The sequence below is a fragment of the Gallus gallus genome, chromosome 8 (genome assembly GCF_016699485.2).
Source record: "Gallus gallus isolate bGalGal1 chromosome 8, bGalGal1.mat.broiler.GRCg7b, whole genome shotgun sequence".
Taxonomy (NCBI): domain Eukaryota; kingdom Metazoa; phylum Chordata; class Aves; order Galliformes; family Phasianidae; genus Gallus; species Gallus gallus.
Genome location: NC_052539.1, coordinates 24,979,290 through 24,999,211, shown reverse-complemented (window position 1 = coordinate 24,999,211; position 19,922 = coordinate 24,979,290). Strand labels below are relative to the sequence as shown.

At 37.7% G+C, this 19,922-nt stretch overlaps 1 protein-coding gene across 5 annotated transcripts in view; it reads left to right on the top strand.

Annotated features, from left to right (window-relative positions):
- The window catches only part of USP24 (ubiquitin specific peptidase 24), a 60,104-nt gene that overhangs the window by 32,028 nt on the left and 8,154 nt on the right, over positions 1 to 19,922 (top strand). For 4 of the 5 annotated variants that reach the window (XM_040705428.2, XM_015291188.4, XM_015291187.4 and 1 more), the window contains 29 exons: positions 129 to 222; positions 486 to 641; positions 2,873 to 2,970; positions 3,721 to 3,816; positions 3,969 to 4,197; positions 5,127 to 5,286; positions 5,518 to 5,673; positions 6,254 to 6,324; positions 7,102 to 7,262; positions 8,084 to 8,145; positions 8,698 to 8,889; positions 9,191 to 9,308; positions 10,016 to 10,160; positions 10,581 to 10,700; positions 11,267 to 11,392; positions 11,589 to 11,687; positions 11,903 to 11,985; positions 12,209 to 12,350; positions 12,760 to 12,879; positions 13,312 to 13,532; positions 13,917 to 14,041; positions 14,647 to 14,788; positions 15,130 to 15,280; positions 15,709 to 15,804; positions 16,454 to 16,557; positions 16,694 to 16,807; positions 17,509 to 17,605; positions 18,928 to 19,044; positions 19,682 to 19,774. In XM_040705428.2, the coding sequence (XP_040561362.1) occupies positions 129 to 222; positions 486 to 641; positions 2,873 to 2,970; positions 3,721 to 3,816; positions 3,969 to 4,197; positions 5,127 to 5,286; positions 5,518 to 5,673; positions 6,254 to 6,324; positions 7,102 to 7,262; positions 8,084 to 8,145; positions 8,698 to 8,889; positions 9,191 to 9,308; positions 10,016 to 10,160; positions 10,581 to 10,700; positions 11,267 to 11,392; positions 11,589 to 11,687; positions 11,903 to 11,985; positions 12,209 to 12,350; positions 12,760 to 12,879; positions 13,312 to 13,532; positions 13,917 to 14,041; positions 14,647 to 14,788; positions 15,130 to 15,280; positions 15,709 to 15,804; positions 16,454 to 16,557; positions 16,694 to 16,807; positions 17,509 to 17,605; positions 18,928 to 19,044; positions 19,682 to 19,774 (3,688 nt within the window). The remainder of the gene's footprint in view (positions 1 to 128; positions 223 to 485; positions 642 to 2,872; positions 2,971 to 3,720; positions 3,817 to 3,968; positions 4,198 to 5,126; positions 5,287 to 5,517; positions 5,674 to 6,253; positions 6,325 to 7,101; positions 7,263 to 8,083; positions 8,146 to 8,697; positions 8,890 to 9,190; positions 9,309 to 10,015; positions 10,161 to 10,580; positions 10,701 to 11,266; positions 11,393 to 11,588; positions 11,688 to 11,902; positions 11,986 to 12,208; positions 12,351 to 12,759; positions 12,880 to 13,311; positions 13,533 to 13,916; positions 14,042 to 14,646; positions 14,789 to 15,129; positions 15,281 to 15,708; positions 15,805 to 16,453; positions 16,558 to 16,693; positions 16,808 to 17,508; positions 17,606 to 18,927; positions 19,045 to 19,681; positions 19,775 to 19,922) is intronic. The other variant, XM_040705427.2, reaches the window with a different exon arrangement.

Sequence of the window (19,922 nt, the reverse complement as noted above, 5' to 3'; positions counted from 1 at the left end):
TTAAATATTGCAGAAATGCTTATGTTGCAAATTTCAAATAGTTGCTTATTTTACAGCGTATGGGCACCTGCCTGGCCACAGTGTGGCTGTGCCTTCCTTTGCCTAAATAATTTCTGGTAACTTTTCAGAATAACGCTGCGAGTGAGAAAACTTCTGCTCTTAATTCCCACTGACCCAGCTATTCAGGAGGCACTTGATCAGCTTGATTCCCTGGGAAGGAAGGTATGTATTGAACAGTAACTAGTCTTCTTGGGAAGCTTAACAAAAAGGGTTTTACTAGTAGTTCTCTTAAACTGTGTTTAAGATGACAGTCTGTGACAAGTTTGAAACTCTACTACAAAACAATACTTATCTTAAGGATTAGCGATGTATTTCTGGGCAGTTAGAGGCAAGCAGGTTATTACAGGGATTATGTGAGATATATTGACAATTACAACAAAATGCAGTAGTCTGAAAATATATCCTCTGTGGCATATTCCTTCTAGAAAACGCTGCTATCAGAATCAAGTTCTCAGTCTTCGAAATCCCCATCCTTGTCTTCAAAACACCAACATCAGCCAAGTGCTAGTTCAATACTGGAAAGTCTGTTCAGGTCTTTTGCTCCAGGCATGTCTACCTTCAGAGTACTCTACAATTTAGAGGTAAGAAAACAAATTTACTTCTTTAACTTGTGTTTCCAAGTGCTAAGGCTTTAGTTGGAATTTTCTTTGGCAGGAGGCCTCAAGTCCACCATGATAAAGGCTTTTATGCAAAAATGCATAAGTCATGTCACAGTCTGCTTTTCTGCATAAGATAAATTCCCAACACAGCAGGTAAAACAGATCCCCTTTAGCGGAGACTTTACTGTGAAGCCAAGCTACTCTTGCTGTGATTTGCCAGGTAGAAGGAATATTCTAATTTATGTGAAGAGAAGCAAAGAAATTCCTTTCTCTTTAGGTACAATTTCCTGCCTGAATCTCCAGAAACGGAATGTGAATATTCTTATCATATAAAAATGTTGGAACTTCTAATAATGGGAGCTGTTATTTAGTTTGATTGTTCTTACTCAAACTCATTTGAAAGTTGAATTATTTTAAGGAAGAGTAATACTAGTGATTCAGAGGGAGCTGGCAAAAAAAGAAAAAGCTAACTTCTACATAAGTATACCATATTCTGTCTGTAGAGGCTAAGGAAGATTATTTCTTGAAAAGCATTCAGCTATGAGGAATTTTCACTATCCAAACACACAGGGCTTTTACCCAGAAGCTTCTGGTCTGTTTTAGCTGTGCACAAGAAGTGAGTGGAATATATATAATTTTTTTAACCCAAAGTATTCTCCTGAGTAAGTTCTTTACTCAGAACTCAAAACACTGGATTGGACCCTGTAAAAAAGATTCTTCCTAAGTGCTCAGTGCATGGATTTCAAAGAATGCGAGAGAGTTCAGGTGGTGGTGGTTGTTACAACACATTGAAGGACGCTCTAGGAAACTGGGCAGTTCCTAGTTCTGCTCACAGATGCCACTCTTAATAAGGACTCGTTCAAAATACTGTCTGAACAATATGAAGTTGCAGGACTGGTTGCCTGCAGCTTCAAACACAGTAAGCAAGACTGTTCTGTCGTTTTTGGTGTATTCTAAGATGGTTGTAGGAATCTTTTTGTAGTTGCTTTCCTTTGCATTTCTGCAGTCTTAGCATTCCCTTGTCATCTTCCCACACTCTGATATCCCCTTGCAGTGTTAGGATTTCCCCTTTTTCCTGTCCAACTGGGATGAAAGACACTAATATCTCTGAAATACACTGACAACCAAAAGCAGATGTCTTAACATATCACAGCACCTTGTTGAATTGTAGTTTGTATTACAGTATGACAACACGGCTGTCTACTTCTTTTATTACTTGCTTTCATTATTTTATCTGATCTGGATTGCCTGGTTTTCGGGCAAAGAGTAAGTAGTAGTAAGTTGGATTAGATGTGTAGATTTTTTACAAGTGGATTTACACCTCAAATCTGATCAAGCCAACTAGAAACTGAGTTCTGACAGAAAGTGGTGGCATGATGTTTTATTCCCCCCAGCTGCTTATCTGTCAAAATTATGGGAACCAGTCTGGAAAATGTGCACTGCAAATTTTAGAGCACGTAAAAGAGATGAAAATGTTAAAGATGTTCAGGGTTGTATTATGCAGTGCTGTAATAAGATTTCATAACTGGAACTCTGTAAACCATGCTTCTGTCCAGTGAGCATGGAAAGGATATATCACGTTTTTCTGTGTGGAGCATTGTTGGCTGTACATATCAAAGGCTCTTCTCAAGAAAGTAAATAGCACCTGGGTTTTATTTATTTTGGTAAAAATGAAGTGAAATGGATTATAAATGTGCATGAAGTCTGACCCACAGAGACTGCAGAATTCCTTATGGCTGTATTTCTGAGTGTAATGACGTTTTATAGAGTTTAGTGCTGGTGGCCTGTAGAATTACCTGGACCATTTGGGGAAAAAAAAAAAGAATTATGGTACAGTTATGTTTCAGGAGACATGAGATAAGTAATCCATCTGTAGGATGTTTTATGGGATGCTGACAATCTAAAAAGGAGAAGGATTTGTGTTCTTAAAGGGCTACTTCTGAGCCTGAAGACACATTTCGTGTACTAGAGTATGAGCTTCATCCTTTTAGTCAGTAAACAGCAGTGAGGGAAAAATGCCCTTTGGTACACAGGATGAATATCTATATTGTTGTACTGGATATTTTTAGTCTGATTTATCTTAGCAAAATAGAGCTTCATGTAGCTGTGTTATTCATTTCTTCTCTTTTTTTTTTTTTGGTAGAATTTTTTGTTTTACTTTTGATCTTCACAGTAAAAGATACTAAGATTTGTGTGTGGATACTTTGTTTTAGGTACTGAGCTCCAAGCTGATGCCAACTGCAGATGATGAAATGGCAAGAAACTGTGCTAAGTCATTCTGTGAAAATTTTCTCAGAGCAGGAGGCTTGAGGTTAGATTTCAAAATCTTGACTCCATTTGTAACGCTTCATGTAGATAGCATTTCTGCTTTCTGTGATGCAGCACAATAGTAAAGCTTTAAACTTCTTTTCCAGAGGAAAAGTCCATCCAAAGCTATTCTCATTAGTGAGCATCTGGAAAGGTAGCTGTAGTTACCACTATAATGTAATGGAGTGTATGTTGTTAAACGCCAAAATAAAGGTAGGCACAGATAAGCTTGCGAATCGTAGCTTAAACTGAAGAGTGGTGGATGTTTGGATAGTTATAATTATATTATTTCAGTTCAAATTTGCAAGTGTGTTCTTTACACACTGTGTCCTTCATAGACATCAGCAGGCAATTCTTAGCTGTCAAAGCATAGGTCATGCATTAAGAACAATTGAATTTGACTATCTCCAAAATCCAGACCCTTCAGATTGGTTAAGATATAATGTGAGTAGTTTGGAAGACCTAGCATTACCACTTGTACTTGACAAATTTGACACAAGTACATGTTGTTCTTAAGTTATTTTTGCACCCCAGCCCATATAGGTCCTGAAGTTCACCATCAGGAACAGAAGTCTCTGGTCTGTAAATGCCAGAAGGGAAAATGGGGATGTTAGTCTCCAAAGGTGCCCGAGTGGCAGTTTTAATTGGCATCCAGCTGACTGAATAGGAGGAGGGAAGGATGGAGATAAATTGCAGTGCTCTTCTAATGTAGAATACTTTAAAACAGAGTCTGTGTTATTGATTTCTTTTTAAGTTTGGTGGTGAATGTCATGCAGAGAGATTCCATCCCATCAGAAGTAGACTATGAAACCAGACAGGGGGTCTATTCCATCTGCCTGCAACTTGCAAGGTATGTAATTTCTTTTCATTAGAGGGAGATCTGCTTTCTTGCCTTTTGGAGGGTGGCTTGCCATGTTTAAGATAAACTGATGCTTTGAGTTTTTTCATTCATTTGCTATAAGCATTGAAAAAAACCTTGATGTTTCTGTTCTGTAAATGTAGGTTCTTGCTTGTTGGCCAGACGATGCCTACCTTACTGGATGAAGATTTTATTAAAGATGGAGTAGAAGCATTGTCCTCACGCCCCTTCCGTAATGTCAGCCGACAAGCAAGTAGGCAGATGTCCATTTGTGGAACACCTGAGAAGTCATCCTACCGACAGCTCTCTGTGTCTGATAGATCGTCCATTAGGGTAGAAGAAATCATACCAGCAGCAAGGGTTGCCATACAAGTAAGGAGGCGTTTGATAATTTATGGTGGCGTAGCAGTGGGCTCTTCAGTGACAGCTGTATAACTCCTGGATTTCTAGTTAAAAGTCTACCTTCTATACTGGTTCTTTGCCAGCCTCCATTTAAAAGTCTTGGAAAATCCATACCATCCATCTCTCATGCTAACATTCATCTAAATTTTAACATTTTACTTAGTGGAATTAATTTTGAACTACGCAGGGAAGCAGTACTCCAAAGCTGCCTGCAAGAAATAGAGATACACAGAAATCTTGCTTGCGATTTATTTTCAGTCATGCTTCTCAGCTCTTAAGATGTTATTCTCATTTTTGGGGGGGGAACAGAAAGGAAAGAGTTCTTGCTTGAACTTATGGGTTATAGTTTTATGTGTTAAATGGCTCAATCAGAAGTTGCTTGTTTGATTGGGGGTAAAAGAGGAAACTTTTTTATATATTTTCGAAAAACAGCTGTATTTCCCTCTATAGGAGAGAAATTACATCAGTATAATTTGTCTGAGACTGATTATTTACTGAAACCTTGTAACCTGACAGCTCAAACCATTTGAAAGTCCTATCCATTTGAAAGAAACTTTATAGTTATTGTAGTGATTATACTATCTTAGGTTCTTAGCTAGTGCTTTCCAATTTGATTGATATGAATGAGATTAACATGGTTAAATTAATAATTGTAGACAGGGTAAAGGGTATATGAAGTGGAGAATTTAAAAACAAATTACTCCCTATACAGTGGGCAAAAATAATCTCCCCTTCTCTAGAATAAAAAAGATAGAAGTATCTTTGAGCCTATTTAAAGGAGAAGAAAAGAAAATCAAATGAGTATTTGACCTGATCCAGAAGATACATTCCTCTTATCCCAGTGATTAGCAAAGGCTGTTAAAGATCACAGAAGTAACTGCTGTTTCTTGTTCCTTCAGACTATGGAGGTGAATGATTTCACTTCCACAGTGGCTTGTTTCATGCGACTCTCTTGGGCTGCTGCTGCAGGACGACTGGACCTCGTAGGAAGTAGTCAGCCAATAAAAGAAAACAACACTTTATTTCCTGCAGGGATTCGAAACAGACTTAGCAGCTCAGGTAGGTTGCTGTGCTTCTAAACCATCTTACTGAAGGAAGTTATTGGTTTACTTATAATTGAACTTTAGAGAAACTTGATGTTGAATTCATTCAATTAACGAAAATCTGAGAAAAATGCTGTATGTTCATGTGACATTTAGAGAAGATTTTTAAGGTCCTGAGAACTGACCAAAAGCTGAAAATATCTGAAAAACACAACGGATTATAGAATTTCTTCATTTCTTGATGCAGGAAGTAATTGCAGCTCAGGAAGTGAAGGAGAGCCAACCGCGCTGCATGCTGGTATCTGTGTGAGACAGCAGTCCGTGTCTACCAAAGATGCTCTGATTGCTGGAGAAGCCTTGTCTCTATTAGTAACCTGCCTTCAGCTACGCAGTCAGCAGCTAGGTATGAAATAGAATTGGATTACTCACTATTTGGAATGTAAAAGGTGGTTAAAAGCCTTTGGAGGCAGTAAAAAAAAAAAAAGAAGAATCTTTTGAGACAGTCCAAGTGAGAAATATATACAGTTTAATTTTTAAAAAGAAATTGTGTTTTTTTGTTTGTTTGTTTGTTTCCTTTTTCTAAAAGGCTAAACAGTAGGTGGTGTGAAACAAGGCACGTAGTGCTGTGCCTTAGTGAAATTCATTGGGAAAGCTAACGTATTGCCTATATATAAATATTTGTACTGACTTTGAAGTAGGGAACCCTGCACGTGCTGCTGTTTGCATAGCTAATGTTCAGTACTTGAACCTTTGTGTACAAGAACTGTAAACCCTGGAGATGAGAGAAGGAAAATGCTGTTATGAGGTAGTGCCACTCTATGGTGAGGGAAGGAAATGTAGAAACATACAAATACCTGCTACTGCTTTTTGGTGCTACAGGAGAGGAGGTACTCTTGGTCCTGTGGTATTTTAACTTAAGACTGTAAATAACTGGTTTTAAATGATCATTTTAGAAAAAATGGCCTGGTGTTGTTCTGTTCTAGGATCTTTTTACAATTTGCCTTGTGTTGCTGATTTCATTATTGACATACTGCTTGGATCACCAAGCGCTGAGGTGAGCCTCCTCCTTTGTCTGAAAACTTCTTAAATGTTTCAGTGAGATTTGTGTACTTTGTTCATTCAGTGTAGTCTAGAGATAATATTACATTACAACTATTTGAACATTTTTTGCATACGAATAAATAACCTGCCTGTAATTGTTAGTGATTCCACTATTTTGTAGTGTGTTGATAGCAAATGCTGAAGTACTACATTCTTTAGATTTGTTTAATCCAAGGGGCATGAGGCTGCACTTTGAGCAGTGTAATGACCATAGTCTCATTTGGGTTAGACTGATTCTATAATACTGGTACTTCTACCTTCACACCAAGGGGAAGTTACAGGTAACTTGCATCTCAGAAGATTTGGGTAACATCTAATGCACTCCTTTGAGCTTTTGGAAAATTCTTCCCAATGTCTGAACCCTCTTAAAATATATTTTGTTTTTTTCTGATTTGAGATTATTCTGGGTATTCCAAAATTCAGAGGTTTGTTTGTTTGTTTTCAAGCTGTGCTTATTTCCTTTCATTGCATCCCATGTATTCTGTATTAAGTTATTGCATCTTTCACCCCTTATCTGAACAGACAGTATGTGCTTAATAAGGCGGGGGGATGAAAGTGGATTGCTGAGTCCCTATAAACAAAGAAGCCCTGGCTGGTGGATGTGGAGCTCATGCTCTAGTTACTGCAAGGTTTTCAAAGTCTTTTTTTGTTAGATTTGTAACCAAAGAGAAGTGTGCATTTTTGGCAATGTTTGAGTAAGGTCTAGTGCTTGACAACAGTGCTGTTTCAGATTCGTCGTGTTGCCTGTGACCAGTTGTACACCCTTAGTCAAACTGACACGTCAACTCATCCAGATGTACAAAAGCCAAACCAGTTTCTCCTGAGCGTTATCCTTGGTGCCCAGCTGCCTCTTTGGTCACCAACCAGCATCATGAGAGGAATTAACCAGAGGTGAGTCATATGCACGTTGGCTGAGGAAGGAAACTTATCGTGTTTTTACGTTAGTAGTGCCGTGGAATCTCTAAGGTGTAACTGATTTGAACTGTCCTTTTATAATTCTGTGGAAAGTAGACATCCCTGTCATGCCCCAGGAAGTTTGGGAAATAGGAAAATTCAGCTTTATTTTCCTCCAGTTTATAAGGTACACCTCTTCCTCTGTGAAATCTTAAAGTCTGATGTAATTGCTAAGTAGGCCTGCTCTTGCCAGGAAGTTCTCATGGTAGTCAAGACCAGACTGGAGCTCCGCAGTGAGGCATAGAGGTGATGGGATGTATGACAGAAACATTGAATTTATTTGATTGTGTTTCACAGATCCAGAACAGAAGTTGAACCAGAATGCCCCAGCCCTTTTAGTGATTTCTGAAGCAAGGATCTCACTTGTTTTCTTGTTGCTTATGTTAATCATTACAGCTGTAAAGACTATAACTGTCAGTCGTGTTGACTTGTCTCTGACTGGACAAATGCTGACTTTAACAATAACTTTGAACAGTAATTTCTAGAGGAATCTGAGTGAAGGAGTAACTGAGAGTCTAAAATTTGATGTTATTTGATATGTTGTGAAGTGAGGGATGAAAGCAAGACTAAATGTCCAAAAAGTTAAGAAGCAATTTGTTCAAGCTGTGGTGTGGTGTGCATGAAATGAAGCATACCTAAAAAACTGAATTATTTTAGATTAGAAGGATGGAGCATGAGGGCCTTAAAGTTAACTGCACAGAAAAAAGAAGTTTCTAATTTGAATTTTAAAACCTTTCTTCTATTTGTAACTTGTCTAGACTTCTGTCCCAGTGTACTGAATATTTTGATCTGAGATGTCAGTTATTGGATGACCTCACTTGTAAGTATGTTTAGATTACATGCATGTCATTCTGCTTGCAACTTCCAAATGTGCCCTCCTGTAAATGAGACGTAGAACGTAGACTTCATGAGGAGGTTGTTTCACCATTAACTTGATGTGCTGGCCATTCTGTGTTGTTGATGCCTGACGTGGACCATTCTTGGTGTTTTAATGGCAAGGCATCTTAATCCCAGGTCTCGTTGTTTTTGTAGTACCTGGATAGGACTTTGTGCATGAAGTTACCTGTCTGTGTTTGAAATTGCTGATCATGATGGTGTATGTGTTAGATTGTCTTACATGTGACTAGATGCTTAGAGAAGTACCTATCTTCTAAGTTTCTGTATTCTATTTTTTTCTCTAAAGTAATGCACAGTGTGTACCAGTGACACATAGTAAGCTCCAATGCTGTGATCTTTCCTATAAACTGCTTTGTGTAGTGCCTCCTATTAAAGTGGCATGTGGCATTGTCATAACATTAGTTACTAAACTGTTTGAAGTTCTTTGTGTTTAAATTCCACAAACTTAGGACAGGGGGATTCTTTTGTCTTGTAGCATCAGAAATGGAACAGCTAAAGATAAGCCCAGCTGCCATGTTAGAAGATGAGATTACCTGGCTAGAAAACTTTGAACCCAACCGCACAGCTGAGTGTGAGACCAGTGAAGCTGATAACATCCTATTAGCAGGACACTTGAGGCTCATCAAGACTCTCCTTTCACTCTGTGGGGCAGAGAAGGAAATGGTTGGTAAGTATTCCTTTTTATTCTAAAGGTTGTTGGCCTAGTGTGAATTTGTACAGCACTGAAAAATGACTTACAAAATGTTTTAATCAGTAGAAAGCACCTGTGAAGACATTGTAATGTATCAATGGAAGTAGTAGAGCTGAACGAGTAGTGTTGACTGTATCTTTATTGTACTTGTGACCTCTGGTAAACCATTTGGATGTGGTTTTGTTGATATGGTGATATCAAGTGACCTTACTGTTACAGAGGACCTTTTGACATTTGCACTAATGTGTTTAACAGTAGATATGGATTTGTGTTACAGGTTCATCTTTGATTAAGCCATTGTTGGATGATTTCCTCTTCCGAGCATCCAGGATTATTCTGAATAGCCATTCTCCATCAGGCAGTGCTGCAATCAGTCAGCAAGACTTTCATCCAAAGTAAGAATTGCTTTTTCATTAATGTTGGGTTTTGTCCAAGTGGTGTTCATGAATGCAAACATCAGCCACACTGGGGCTACAGATACAAGAAGTTCATACTAATGTTGGAGTATTTCTTCAGAGTGTAACTTTCCAGTTTATACATTTCCTATATCATTGTCCAAATAGTGTCTTTACAAATTCTTTTTTGAAGAATTTGTGTGTTCTTTTGTGTGACCTAAAATCTTCACTGTTCTGTACTTCCAAAGGCTATGCTTTGCTTGTTAGATCAATGAAGAGCTGCAAGCACAACTGAGCGCTGATTTCATGAGGCTTAATAGTACTCCTTTTGTTCGCCTTCACTTGGGAATTTGGTTAAGTTGGAGCACAAGCAGGAAACTTTACAAGCCCCTTTTAAATGAGGATCTCAAAAACTCCTTTAACTCTTCTTTTTCCTTTGGAATAACTGTTTTTTATAAAAAGCTAATGCTGAGCAAGTCTCCATGTACCTAAGAAATTCTGAGCCACTACGAGCTATATTAACTGATTGCTGTCCTTCCTGTCTTCCCAGGAAAGAAAAAATACCACTCCACAGTATCTCAGGTTTTTTTAGCGTTTAAACTAGTTCTTTTGAGCAATTGCCACTTGTTCCAAGTAATGCGGCTTTCTAGAATTAGAAATAATTGAGTCATCTACGAAATAATTCTCAATTGTGGTTTCCTTTTTAGGTGCAGTACAGCAGATAGCCGATTAGCTGCCTATGAAGTGTTAGTAATGCTGGCTGATAGCTCACCTTCCAATCTTCAGCTTATTACGAAAGAGCTGCTTTCTATGCATCACCAATGCGACCCAGCTCTTACCAAGGAGTTTGATGTAAGCAAGTAGCCTTTCCTTCATTTGTGTTCCTGTGGTTTGGAGTACTGTGATTTGGTTAACTGCTTCATTCATTAAATGTCCGTAGTCGTCAATTTGAAATGACAAGAAAGCAGACAAGTAAATTAAGATTCATTTGAAGCAAATGCTCTGAGTCTTTGTCAATTATCTGGATAAGGAAAAAGCATTGCCTAACTACCGATTTATAGATGTTTTAGGCTGTTCCTTAAGTTTTCTGCTCAATATTAATTATAGAAGTAAACAAATATAGCTCTTGTGATGTTTCAGAATTGATATTCCTGATTTTCCATGAAATTTCTTTTGACAGCTCATGTAAGGGTGATTATAAAAGCTGTAACATTTTTTGAGAGTCTCATGCATTCCATAATTTACTGGGACAAAAAATCTTTCTCATTTCAGTATCTTCCACCAGTGGATAGTCGCTCCATTTCAGGATTTGTGGGACTGAAGAATGGTGGTGCTACTTGTTATATGAATGCTGTCTTTCAGCAGCTGTATATGCAGCCTGGTCTCCCAGAGGTAATTGGTTCAATGTTCTCAAGGTCATCTTCTCAGAATCTTAAGCATCTTTATCAGTGACATAGAGGATAGAATCAAGTGCACCCTCAGCAAGTTTGCAAATGACAACAAGCTGAGCAGTACAATCAATACATTAGAGGGAAGGGAAGCCATCCAGATGGACCTTGTCAGGTTGGAGAAGTGGGCCTATGAGAACCTAATGAGATTCAACAAGGTCAAGTGCAAGGTGTTGCCAGGGCAATCCGGGTATTTATATGGACTGGGAGAAGAAATCCTAAAGAACAGCCCTGCAAGAGAAGGTCTCAGGGATCCTGGTGGACGAGAAGCTGGACATGAGCCAGCAGTATGCGCTTGCAGCCCGGAATGCCAACTGTATTCTGGCCTGCATTAAAAAAGGGGTGGCCAGCAGGAAGAGGGAGGTGATTGTCCCCCTCTACTTGGCTCTTGAGAAGCCCCATCTGGTGTACTGGTGTACTTATTACTGTAAGTTGTCAGACTGTTTGTCATGTAAACTTAACCTTATTAAATTAGTTCTTGTCAAAATTACTCTATTTGTTTTATCCTAGGCTCTGCTTTCCATTGATGATGATACCGACAATCCAGATGACAACGTGTTCTATCAAGTTCAGTCTCTTTTTGGTCACTTGATGGAAAGCAAACTACAGTATTATGTACCTGAGAACTTTTGGAAGGTATTATTTCTTTTTTGCTCTCCTACTTAGCAAGAAGTCATTTATTCACTGGTTTCTCAGTGTAGAAGTTCTAGGGTTTAAGTTTTACCTCAAAAATTCAAAATGTGTAAATATAACATTTATTAAAAAAACAACAGACTTAAGTGATATGTATGTGGAACAACTGCCTCTTTAAATATGTATATATTTTGTGTAGATCTTCAAGATGTGGAATAAGGAACTTTATGTTCGAGAGCAACAGGATGCTTATGAGTTCTTTACCAGTCTTATAGATCAAATGGATGAGTACCTCAAGGTAAAAACTTCAGGATTTTTTTTTTCCTTGTATACATGCAATTTTTTAATACCTTTTCTCTGTTCTTCTCTTTTTTTCTTGGAAAAGAAGGCAGAGAACCACTGGAATTATTTTACAATCTAAGTAACATTCAGGAGTTTAAAATTCTTTTTGTATACTTGATCTTTCACTCTGCCAGTATATACAACTGATGTCTAACTTTACTTCTCCAACAGAAAATAGGAAGAGACCAAATATTTAAGAATACTTTTCAAGGTATCTTTTCTGATCAGAAGATCTGCAAGGACTGTCCTCACAGGTAGTGTTAAATTTAGTGTTAGATATCAGCTGCCATGACTGTTAAAATATGTAGGTCCAAACAGTGCTAAAAGGTGGGACAATATGCCATTGACTGTAAATATCATAGCTGTTGATAGTTACGGGGCAAACATAATATTATTTCATAAGCACATGTCTTGTTAATGCAAGTTGAATAGGTTCTACTCTGTCAATATATTTACTATTTTTCCTCTTGAATTTAGATATGAGCGGGAGGAAGCCTTCATGGCTCTCAACTTAGGTGTGACTTCGTGTCAAAGTTTGGAAATATCATTGGATCAATTTGTCAGGGGAGAAGTTCTGGAAGGAAGTAATGCATACTACTGTGAAAAATGCAAAGAAAAGGTATTGTTTTTAATGTCTGTGAAAGAATATTCAGCTGTGGTTTGTTGTTTCCATAAGCATTACATGCTCATATGAAGCCATACTTAAATTTTGCTTACTCTTTCATAATCAGAAAGTTAAATCTATAAACAAATGCAGGTGGTGTTCTGCATTTCCTGTAACTTGTATTGTGAACTGAACATGTAGAGGGATGGCAGAGCAGTAGGATGTTCTGTAACATACTAGTCTACTGCACAAACTCTGTAATTGTAATAGTACCCTGTCTGTCAGCATTAGAGTTATCCTATCTCCAGTAGCTGTATTGTACATCAGTTCAAAGTGGCTGGAATCAAACATCTATAGAAAAACTAGAGCATGTTTGAGGTACATTGATGGAGACAGTACTTTTTTTTTTCCTCCTTTTTTTAAGAGAACTACAGTGAAGCGCACATGCATTAAGGTCTTACCAAACCTTTTGGTGATACACCTGATGAGATTTGGCTTTGACTGGGAGAGCGGACGTTCTATTAAATATGATGAACAAATAAGGGTAAGAATACTTTCCACTATGCTTCCTGTTCCCACTCCTCCCCATTCTCTCTGCTTAATGAAAAATGGAAGCACTCACGCTTCCTATTTGTTCTCCCTTCTTTCCTTTACATTTTGATACTGGGCTTTTGAACATGTGGTACAACATCATCATGCTAAAGAAAAGTAGCATGGTGATGTTGTACCATATATATCAAAAGTTTCCTTTGAGCTGTCCTTGTCTGCAGCATTCTCAGACTCCTTTCAGAAAGCATGAACAAAAGCCTCTGTAAGGACATTTTGTTAAATTTCTGTGTCAGTGGAGCCAGAAGTTGTAGCACTATGCTTTCCTGTAGTATTTACGCTGTGGGAAGTACTAATACAACTCATAAAATTACACTGAGCGAGTGCATGACATAATCTCTGTTTTAATCTAAAATATCTCTTCAAACAGTTCCCCTGGATGCTGAACATGGAGCCTTACACTGTGTCAGGGATGGCTCGCCAGGACTCGTCCTCAGAAGTGGGGGACAATGGTAGAAACGTGGATCAAGGAGGCGGAGGGTCCCCAAGGAAGAAAGTTGCACCTACAGAGAACTATGAGCTTGTTGGTGTGATTGTTCACAGTGGCCAGGCTCATGCAGGGCATTACTACTCCTTTATAAAGGACAGGAGGTAACAACCAAGAAGACTCACATAGTGAGTCTAAAGAATACATGTTTTAGGAAGGTGTAGTGAGACATTCAGAAACCTGTTGGAAGCACCATTTCTTTCTTAACACCCAGTACTGCTGTCAACATTATCAAAGTGTCATGAATTACGTATCTTGTGTTGCATTCTCAGTGCTTTTTGTGACACGTAGTTGTGAATTATGGGCTTCTCTAATGTTTTTAATCAAGCTTAATTTTTTTAATCAAGTTTTGTCATTGAGATAGGTTTTCTATTTCATATCAAAACAAATGTGAGTTAACGGCCTTCCTTTCTATGGTATTCCTTGGTGATTGTTTTTGTTGTTTTTGGCTGAACAGTCAAATAACATGATTTCTGTTCTGACAACAGGGGATGTGGAAAGGGAAAGTGGTATAAATTTAATGACACTGTTGTTGAAGAATTTGAGTTAACTGATGAAACGTTGGAATATGAATGTTTTGGTGGAGAGTATAGACCTAAAGTCTATGATCAATGTAAGTAGAATTGAAGATTAATTTACAGTAGCTTTGTGTGTCATACCAGTTCTCAGTAGTGTTGGAGCTAAGTCCTTTATAGCTACTTTGCATTACTTGGTCTAATAGTCCTTCCCAAATATTTTCTAGTCAAAGCATTCTGTTTTACTAAAGGACATAACCATTTATATATGACCTAATAGTAGCTAAACCGTGTTCACTGTTCAACTCTTTGTGGGCTTAATAACAGGAGATTCAGTAGTAAAATGGCACATTGTTAAAATGGTTTAAAGAAAATGCAAACTAGATCTTATCTTAGGCTAGTCAGAATGTGCATAAAACGTGGTTTGGGATCATAGATAAATTTTTCAGTGCTCTAAGGAATTAATTCCAAATTAATTTATACCATTATTCACTTGCTGAGTAATTCTGATGATTATCATCTTAATATACATATGTTCTTTACTTTTGAGCTGTTTTTCTTCTCTAACATAAATTGACTTTTTATCCAAGAAGTAACTCTGTACTGCAGTTTGTAGTGCTTGCATGCTCAGTTTTACTCTCCTATAGGAATGAAAAGGGTACCAAACCTCCAAAGGTTCATCACATGCCTTTTCTCTCATCAGCTAACCCTTACCCTGATGTGCGTCGACGGTACTGGAATGCCTACATGCTGTTTTATCAGAGAGTGTCTGATCAGAACTCTCCGGTCTTACCAAAGAAAAGTCGAGTGAGTGTCGTGCGTCAGGAAGCTGAGGACCTCTCACTGTAAGTTTCTCTTGCATCTATAAAGGCTTCTCCTGTTTTGGCGTATAGATTCATCTCCAGAATGAAGGCATGAATAACTCTTGTTTGACACAGGAGTGTGCTTATCCCCCTGCTTTTCTTTAACCTGCTTAATGAATAGCCTTTTATTGTTTTTATAACTTCCTCTTCCATACTTGTGTCACTGTTGGAATAAGAAATTCAAGCTGACTGACAGCTTCAGAAATAATTTAGACTGTCATCTGACTTTGCCTTAAGGTGATACTCGCTCTATTAGTATTTTAAGACTTGAACTGCAGATTTGTCATAGTTAGGTTATTGACTTTGATATTCTTATGTTTCAGATCTGCTCCATCTTCACCAGAAATTTCACCCCAGTCATCACCACGACCCCACAGACCCAACAGTGATCGCCTGTCCATCTTAACTAAACTGGTCCGAAAAGGTGAAAAAAAGGGACTTTTTGTAGAGAAGATGCCTGTGCGGATATATCAGGTAGAGCACTCAGAAAGTTCCAGTTAAATGCTGTTCATACAAAGCTTAAGCTCATGATAAGAGGAAGACAGAAACTTTGAAGGTGACCTTGAGGCAATTCCATTACTGAACACAAAGCTAGAAAGTGACTGGGTTCAAATATAAAGTTAACAGGCTGTACAGTGATGCATTTATTATTGTTATTAAGTGACATTTATTGTTACTTCTCCAAAAATTGACCCATCATTTCTTGGTTTTACATCAGTCTTCTAAGTTTCCCATATATTTTTCCCCTCCACTGAAGTAGAGATTCAGAGTATGAACAGTATAGGTCTGACTCTGGTTTTTAAACACCACATGTATTTGTGTGTAAGATCAAATGTCAGTTAAATGTTTTTTAGCAGTGTTTTTAATTTTTTGCCTTCTCTTTAAAAAAAAAAAATCTGCAGATGGTGAGAGATGAAAACCTGAAATTTATGAAGAACAGAGATGTATACAGTAGTGACTACTTCAGTTTTGTTCTGTCGCTAGCTTCACTAAATGCTGTAAGTAATGAGACTTTAATATTTGAGTACTCTGAAAATACTGACTAGCAATAGCTAGAGAAGCCCCAGATTAGGAAATTTAGAAGTGTTTGGTATGATTTTGCTCAAACTGAGTATGATAGCTCAAACTGAGCTATTGTTTGACTCCAGTAATTCTTCACACTGATAGCATCTATCTCAAAGCTGACTCCAGTCTTCTGCTGCAGCACTGGGGAAAAATGTCATTGTGCCATAATAATTAAAAACAATAATAATTAACTGATGCAACCAGAGCTCTACAGGGACAGAAATTCCTCTGTGTATGGAAGATACAAAAATTGGCATTATCAACTTCAAGATGACTAGACCTTCATTTGAATATAGTTTAATTAGTTTTTCTGAATGTGGTTATTGATTAATAAACAAACCAGTATTTATTAAATCCATGGACATAGTGGGCCTTACAGCAAGTTTGTTCCTGTTTTAGCATATATGTTAAACTAGCTAGCATAGTTGTTACTGGCAACAGGTTTCAGCACAGACAAGTGTGGGTTGTCTTGTTTTCTAGATGAAGTAAATTATTTGAATAGAATGTGCTGATTTATGTAGGAGACAGAATGTGTGCTGCAGGTATAGGGCTGCTGTGGAGTAAATGTGGTGTTTCTTTCAGACTAAGGTAAAACATCCTTATTATCCGTGTATGGCAAAGGTGAGCTTACAGTTGGCAGTCCAGTTCCTCTTCCAAACTTATCTCCGAACCAAGAAGAAACTCAGGTAAGGTCTGACTGTGGAAAAGCCACTTCTGACTTAGCGGAAAAGGAAGAAGTGAGACTAAACATTGTTGGGGTTTTGCATGGGTTTTGCATGGGTTTTTTCATTACTGACCATTTCCCCTGGTTTGGTTTTAAAGGGCTGATACAGAAGAGTGGATTGCAACCATAGATGCACTGCTCTCCAAAAGTATTGATGCTTGTCAGTGGTTAGTTGAATATTTTGTTGGACCAGAGGGCCGGGAGCTTGTAAAGTAAGTACCTTAATTCTGTCTATTACAGATTCTGCTTTGTAATAACGTGATCTAACCTATACTGATAGATTGCCAAAAAGCTGACTGTGCATGTTCTTTAAACAGATGTTCTAAATCATCACTTAAGAAAACGTTAGAAATAAAAACGTCTGTTCAGATTTTTCAGTAATTCTGAAAATACAGTAATTGTGCAGTGTAGATGAAGGATGTATACATTTAGTTCAGAGGGATGCCTTGGGATGTGTTTGAGTCACTCCTGCAAGTAGAGGGAAAGAGAATGTGGTGAGTGTTTAGGGTAAAGTAAGTTAAATACTTACCTGACAATGATCACAAATGAGCTGCAATGTATTTTTCTCACCAACTCAAGATAAGCTTAAGGCAATTCTTGGAGAACTGATAACAGAGGGATTTGCCAACCTAAAGAGGAGATTATCTTAAAAATTGTGTTGGAAGACAGGATCCTGTGGTAGCTTTTAGTTTTAGGTTTTTGTTCTTTGAATGAATAAAAGCATTGTTATAGGCTTTTGGAGTGAGAAACAGGAGTGCAGGAAAATAAGTTAAAGCCTATCCACAGAAGTGCAGTGTAAGAGGTATTTTGAACTGTTATCCTTATTAAAATGATAAATGCCACACTTAATCATAGTAAATGTAAGTACGCTTTGATTCCAGTTCTTTTTGCAGCTTTGCTTTTTATCTTTCAGGACTTTCCTCCTGGAATGCAGTGTAAGAGAGGTGCGAGTTGCTGTAGCTACTATTCTTGAAAAAACCCTCGACAGTGCCTTGTTTTATCAAGAGAAGGTTAGTGACACCTCATCAGCAATGATCCTGTTGACTGTCTCTACCTAATGTCTCTTGTTCCACTTGCACGCAATGCAGTGTGGATTTGTAAACAACAAAGTGGTAGGTTCTCATCTTCAGCAGGCTTGTAGCTCTTGGATAGGGTTAATGCTTGTCTGTTCCTACCCTGGGAGGTAATATGCTGCTCTAATTCCTAGAAGTTTAAAGTATTAGTTATAAGCAGTTCTGTCTCATTTTGATGGGAATGTGTGGCATCACACAAATGCAGTTTCCAAATCATTATAATAAGGTAAGATTTATTCTCTCTCTGTAACAGAGAGAACCCAGAAATCAGCTTAGTTTTTAACTGGGTCTCCTTCCTCGCTCAGAGTCACAAGCCCACAGCAGTACAGTAGTAACTGAGCTGTCGCATTCCAGGGAGAGGCTGGAACTATGGTTGTTGTTGTTCAGTGGTTTAACTTCTTATTAGAAAATCTTGGCAAGTAAGTTTGGGAAGTGCAGGTTTGTTATGTTTGGCTCATTTTAATATTGTAAGAAAACCCAGCAGAAAGTATGTGAAAATGCCTGAGACTCACCTGTTTATTATGGGATATCTGAACCAAGTCATTTGTATTAAAAGAACTCCATCAGTGGTGTTTTGTTATCTGTCATATTTCTATAAGTTGTCAGTGGAGATGGCACAGACTTTCAGGTGTCCAAATCTTGTTTAGTCTGAAGTGATTTTCTTGCATCCAATTTTAATTATTTTTTTTTAAGCAGTGTTATGGCTGGAAGGCACAACTCTTGTGTAAGCTGTTGTGTATTAAGAAAACTTCTTATTTAGAGTTTTGAGGAAAGATTGCTGTGAAGTTCTCTAAGCTTAATAGAGTAGTAGGAAGATGGATATTTAAAATTTAGTTGAGAGCTTCTGATTACTTACTGTTAGCTGTTTATGTTAACAGAGATGTAATAACTATTATACCAATGCCCTTCGTGTGCTCAGTGTATTACTGTAATGACTGGAACGTTTCAATATCAGTTACCACATGACTACACTGAATTGCTTTAAAAAATATTGCAAACTTGTGTAACTACTGAGTTGCACTTCTGTAAGCAAGTTACCTGTGTGTTGATGCTTTCATTGCTTTCCTGTTTAATATATGCACATTAATTCAGAGTTGAAAATGGTAAGTTTGCAGTCCTATGTTAGCTATTAATGTTAATCACAGCAAGTGTAGCTGACCATACATACCATTTTGTTAATCAAACTTGAAAATGTAGAAATGCCTGTATTTTAAGCAGGAGACAAGCATTTAAATGCAAGTTAATAATTGTTTTTGCAGTTGAAAAGTCTACATCAGTTACTGGAGGTGCTACTTGCTTTACTGGATAAGGATGTTCCTGAAAACTGCAAAAACTGTGCTCAGTACTTCTTACTATTCAACAATTTTGTGCAGAAGGTAAGCAACCGTTTATCTTTTCATATTACTTCAATTTTGAAGGACAATAGTAAAACAGTAAAACAATCTTCATGGAGGGTTTAAGCAGCACAGTGACACTCTTCCAGAAGTGTATTTCTTCCTTGTTTCAGGGTTGTTCTTTTTCTTTTGTGTGTGTTCTAAGTAGCTTTAAACACTGATTAGGGATAAAATCATACAAAATCATTGAAGCAAATTATATCTAGTGAAGCTATCATTTCCAAAGTCTGAATGTTGAGGTTTTGTTCATTGGGGATTTTTTGGCTGTTCTAAAAAAAAATACTAAGGGGTTGGAGGTTTTTTGTCCTGTAAGAAGTAGAAACATTGATTGAAATATTGACAACACTGTACTGTGCTGTTCACCTCACTGTGGGTTCTGTCTATCCCTTAATTCTTTTTTCTTTTTCTTTTCTTCTTTTGTAGTTATTTTGCCTATATTGATCCTGGCCTAGTTTCTCTAATGTGCTGTATGTAATGAGGTGTCCTTTAAAAAGTGTAGCTTATTGATCTGTGAGGCTCACAACTTTTTAAAGGCGTTTAGCAAAGTTTTACTTCTGTTCCTTAGAGCACAAATTCTTTATCTAGATGGATCTGTAATGTATTATTATTGTCTAAACAGCAGGGTATAAGGGCTAGCAGTCTTCTTCTCAGACATTCTGCTTTGAGGCACATGATCAACTTTCTCCTTGGTCCCAACCGTCAGAGTAATCAGGTAAAGCTTATGTACCCATTCCTGTGTCTCAGATTCTTAGACTATGGGCAAAACCTTGTTGTTTGATTGAAATAGATTACTCCTTAGATTATTCTGCAAACTTCATGCAAGTCTTAGCATTTCTCTGTGCTACCATGAAGTAGTAGCA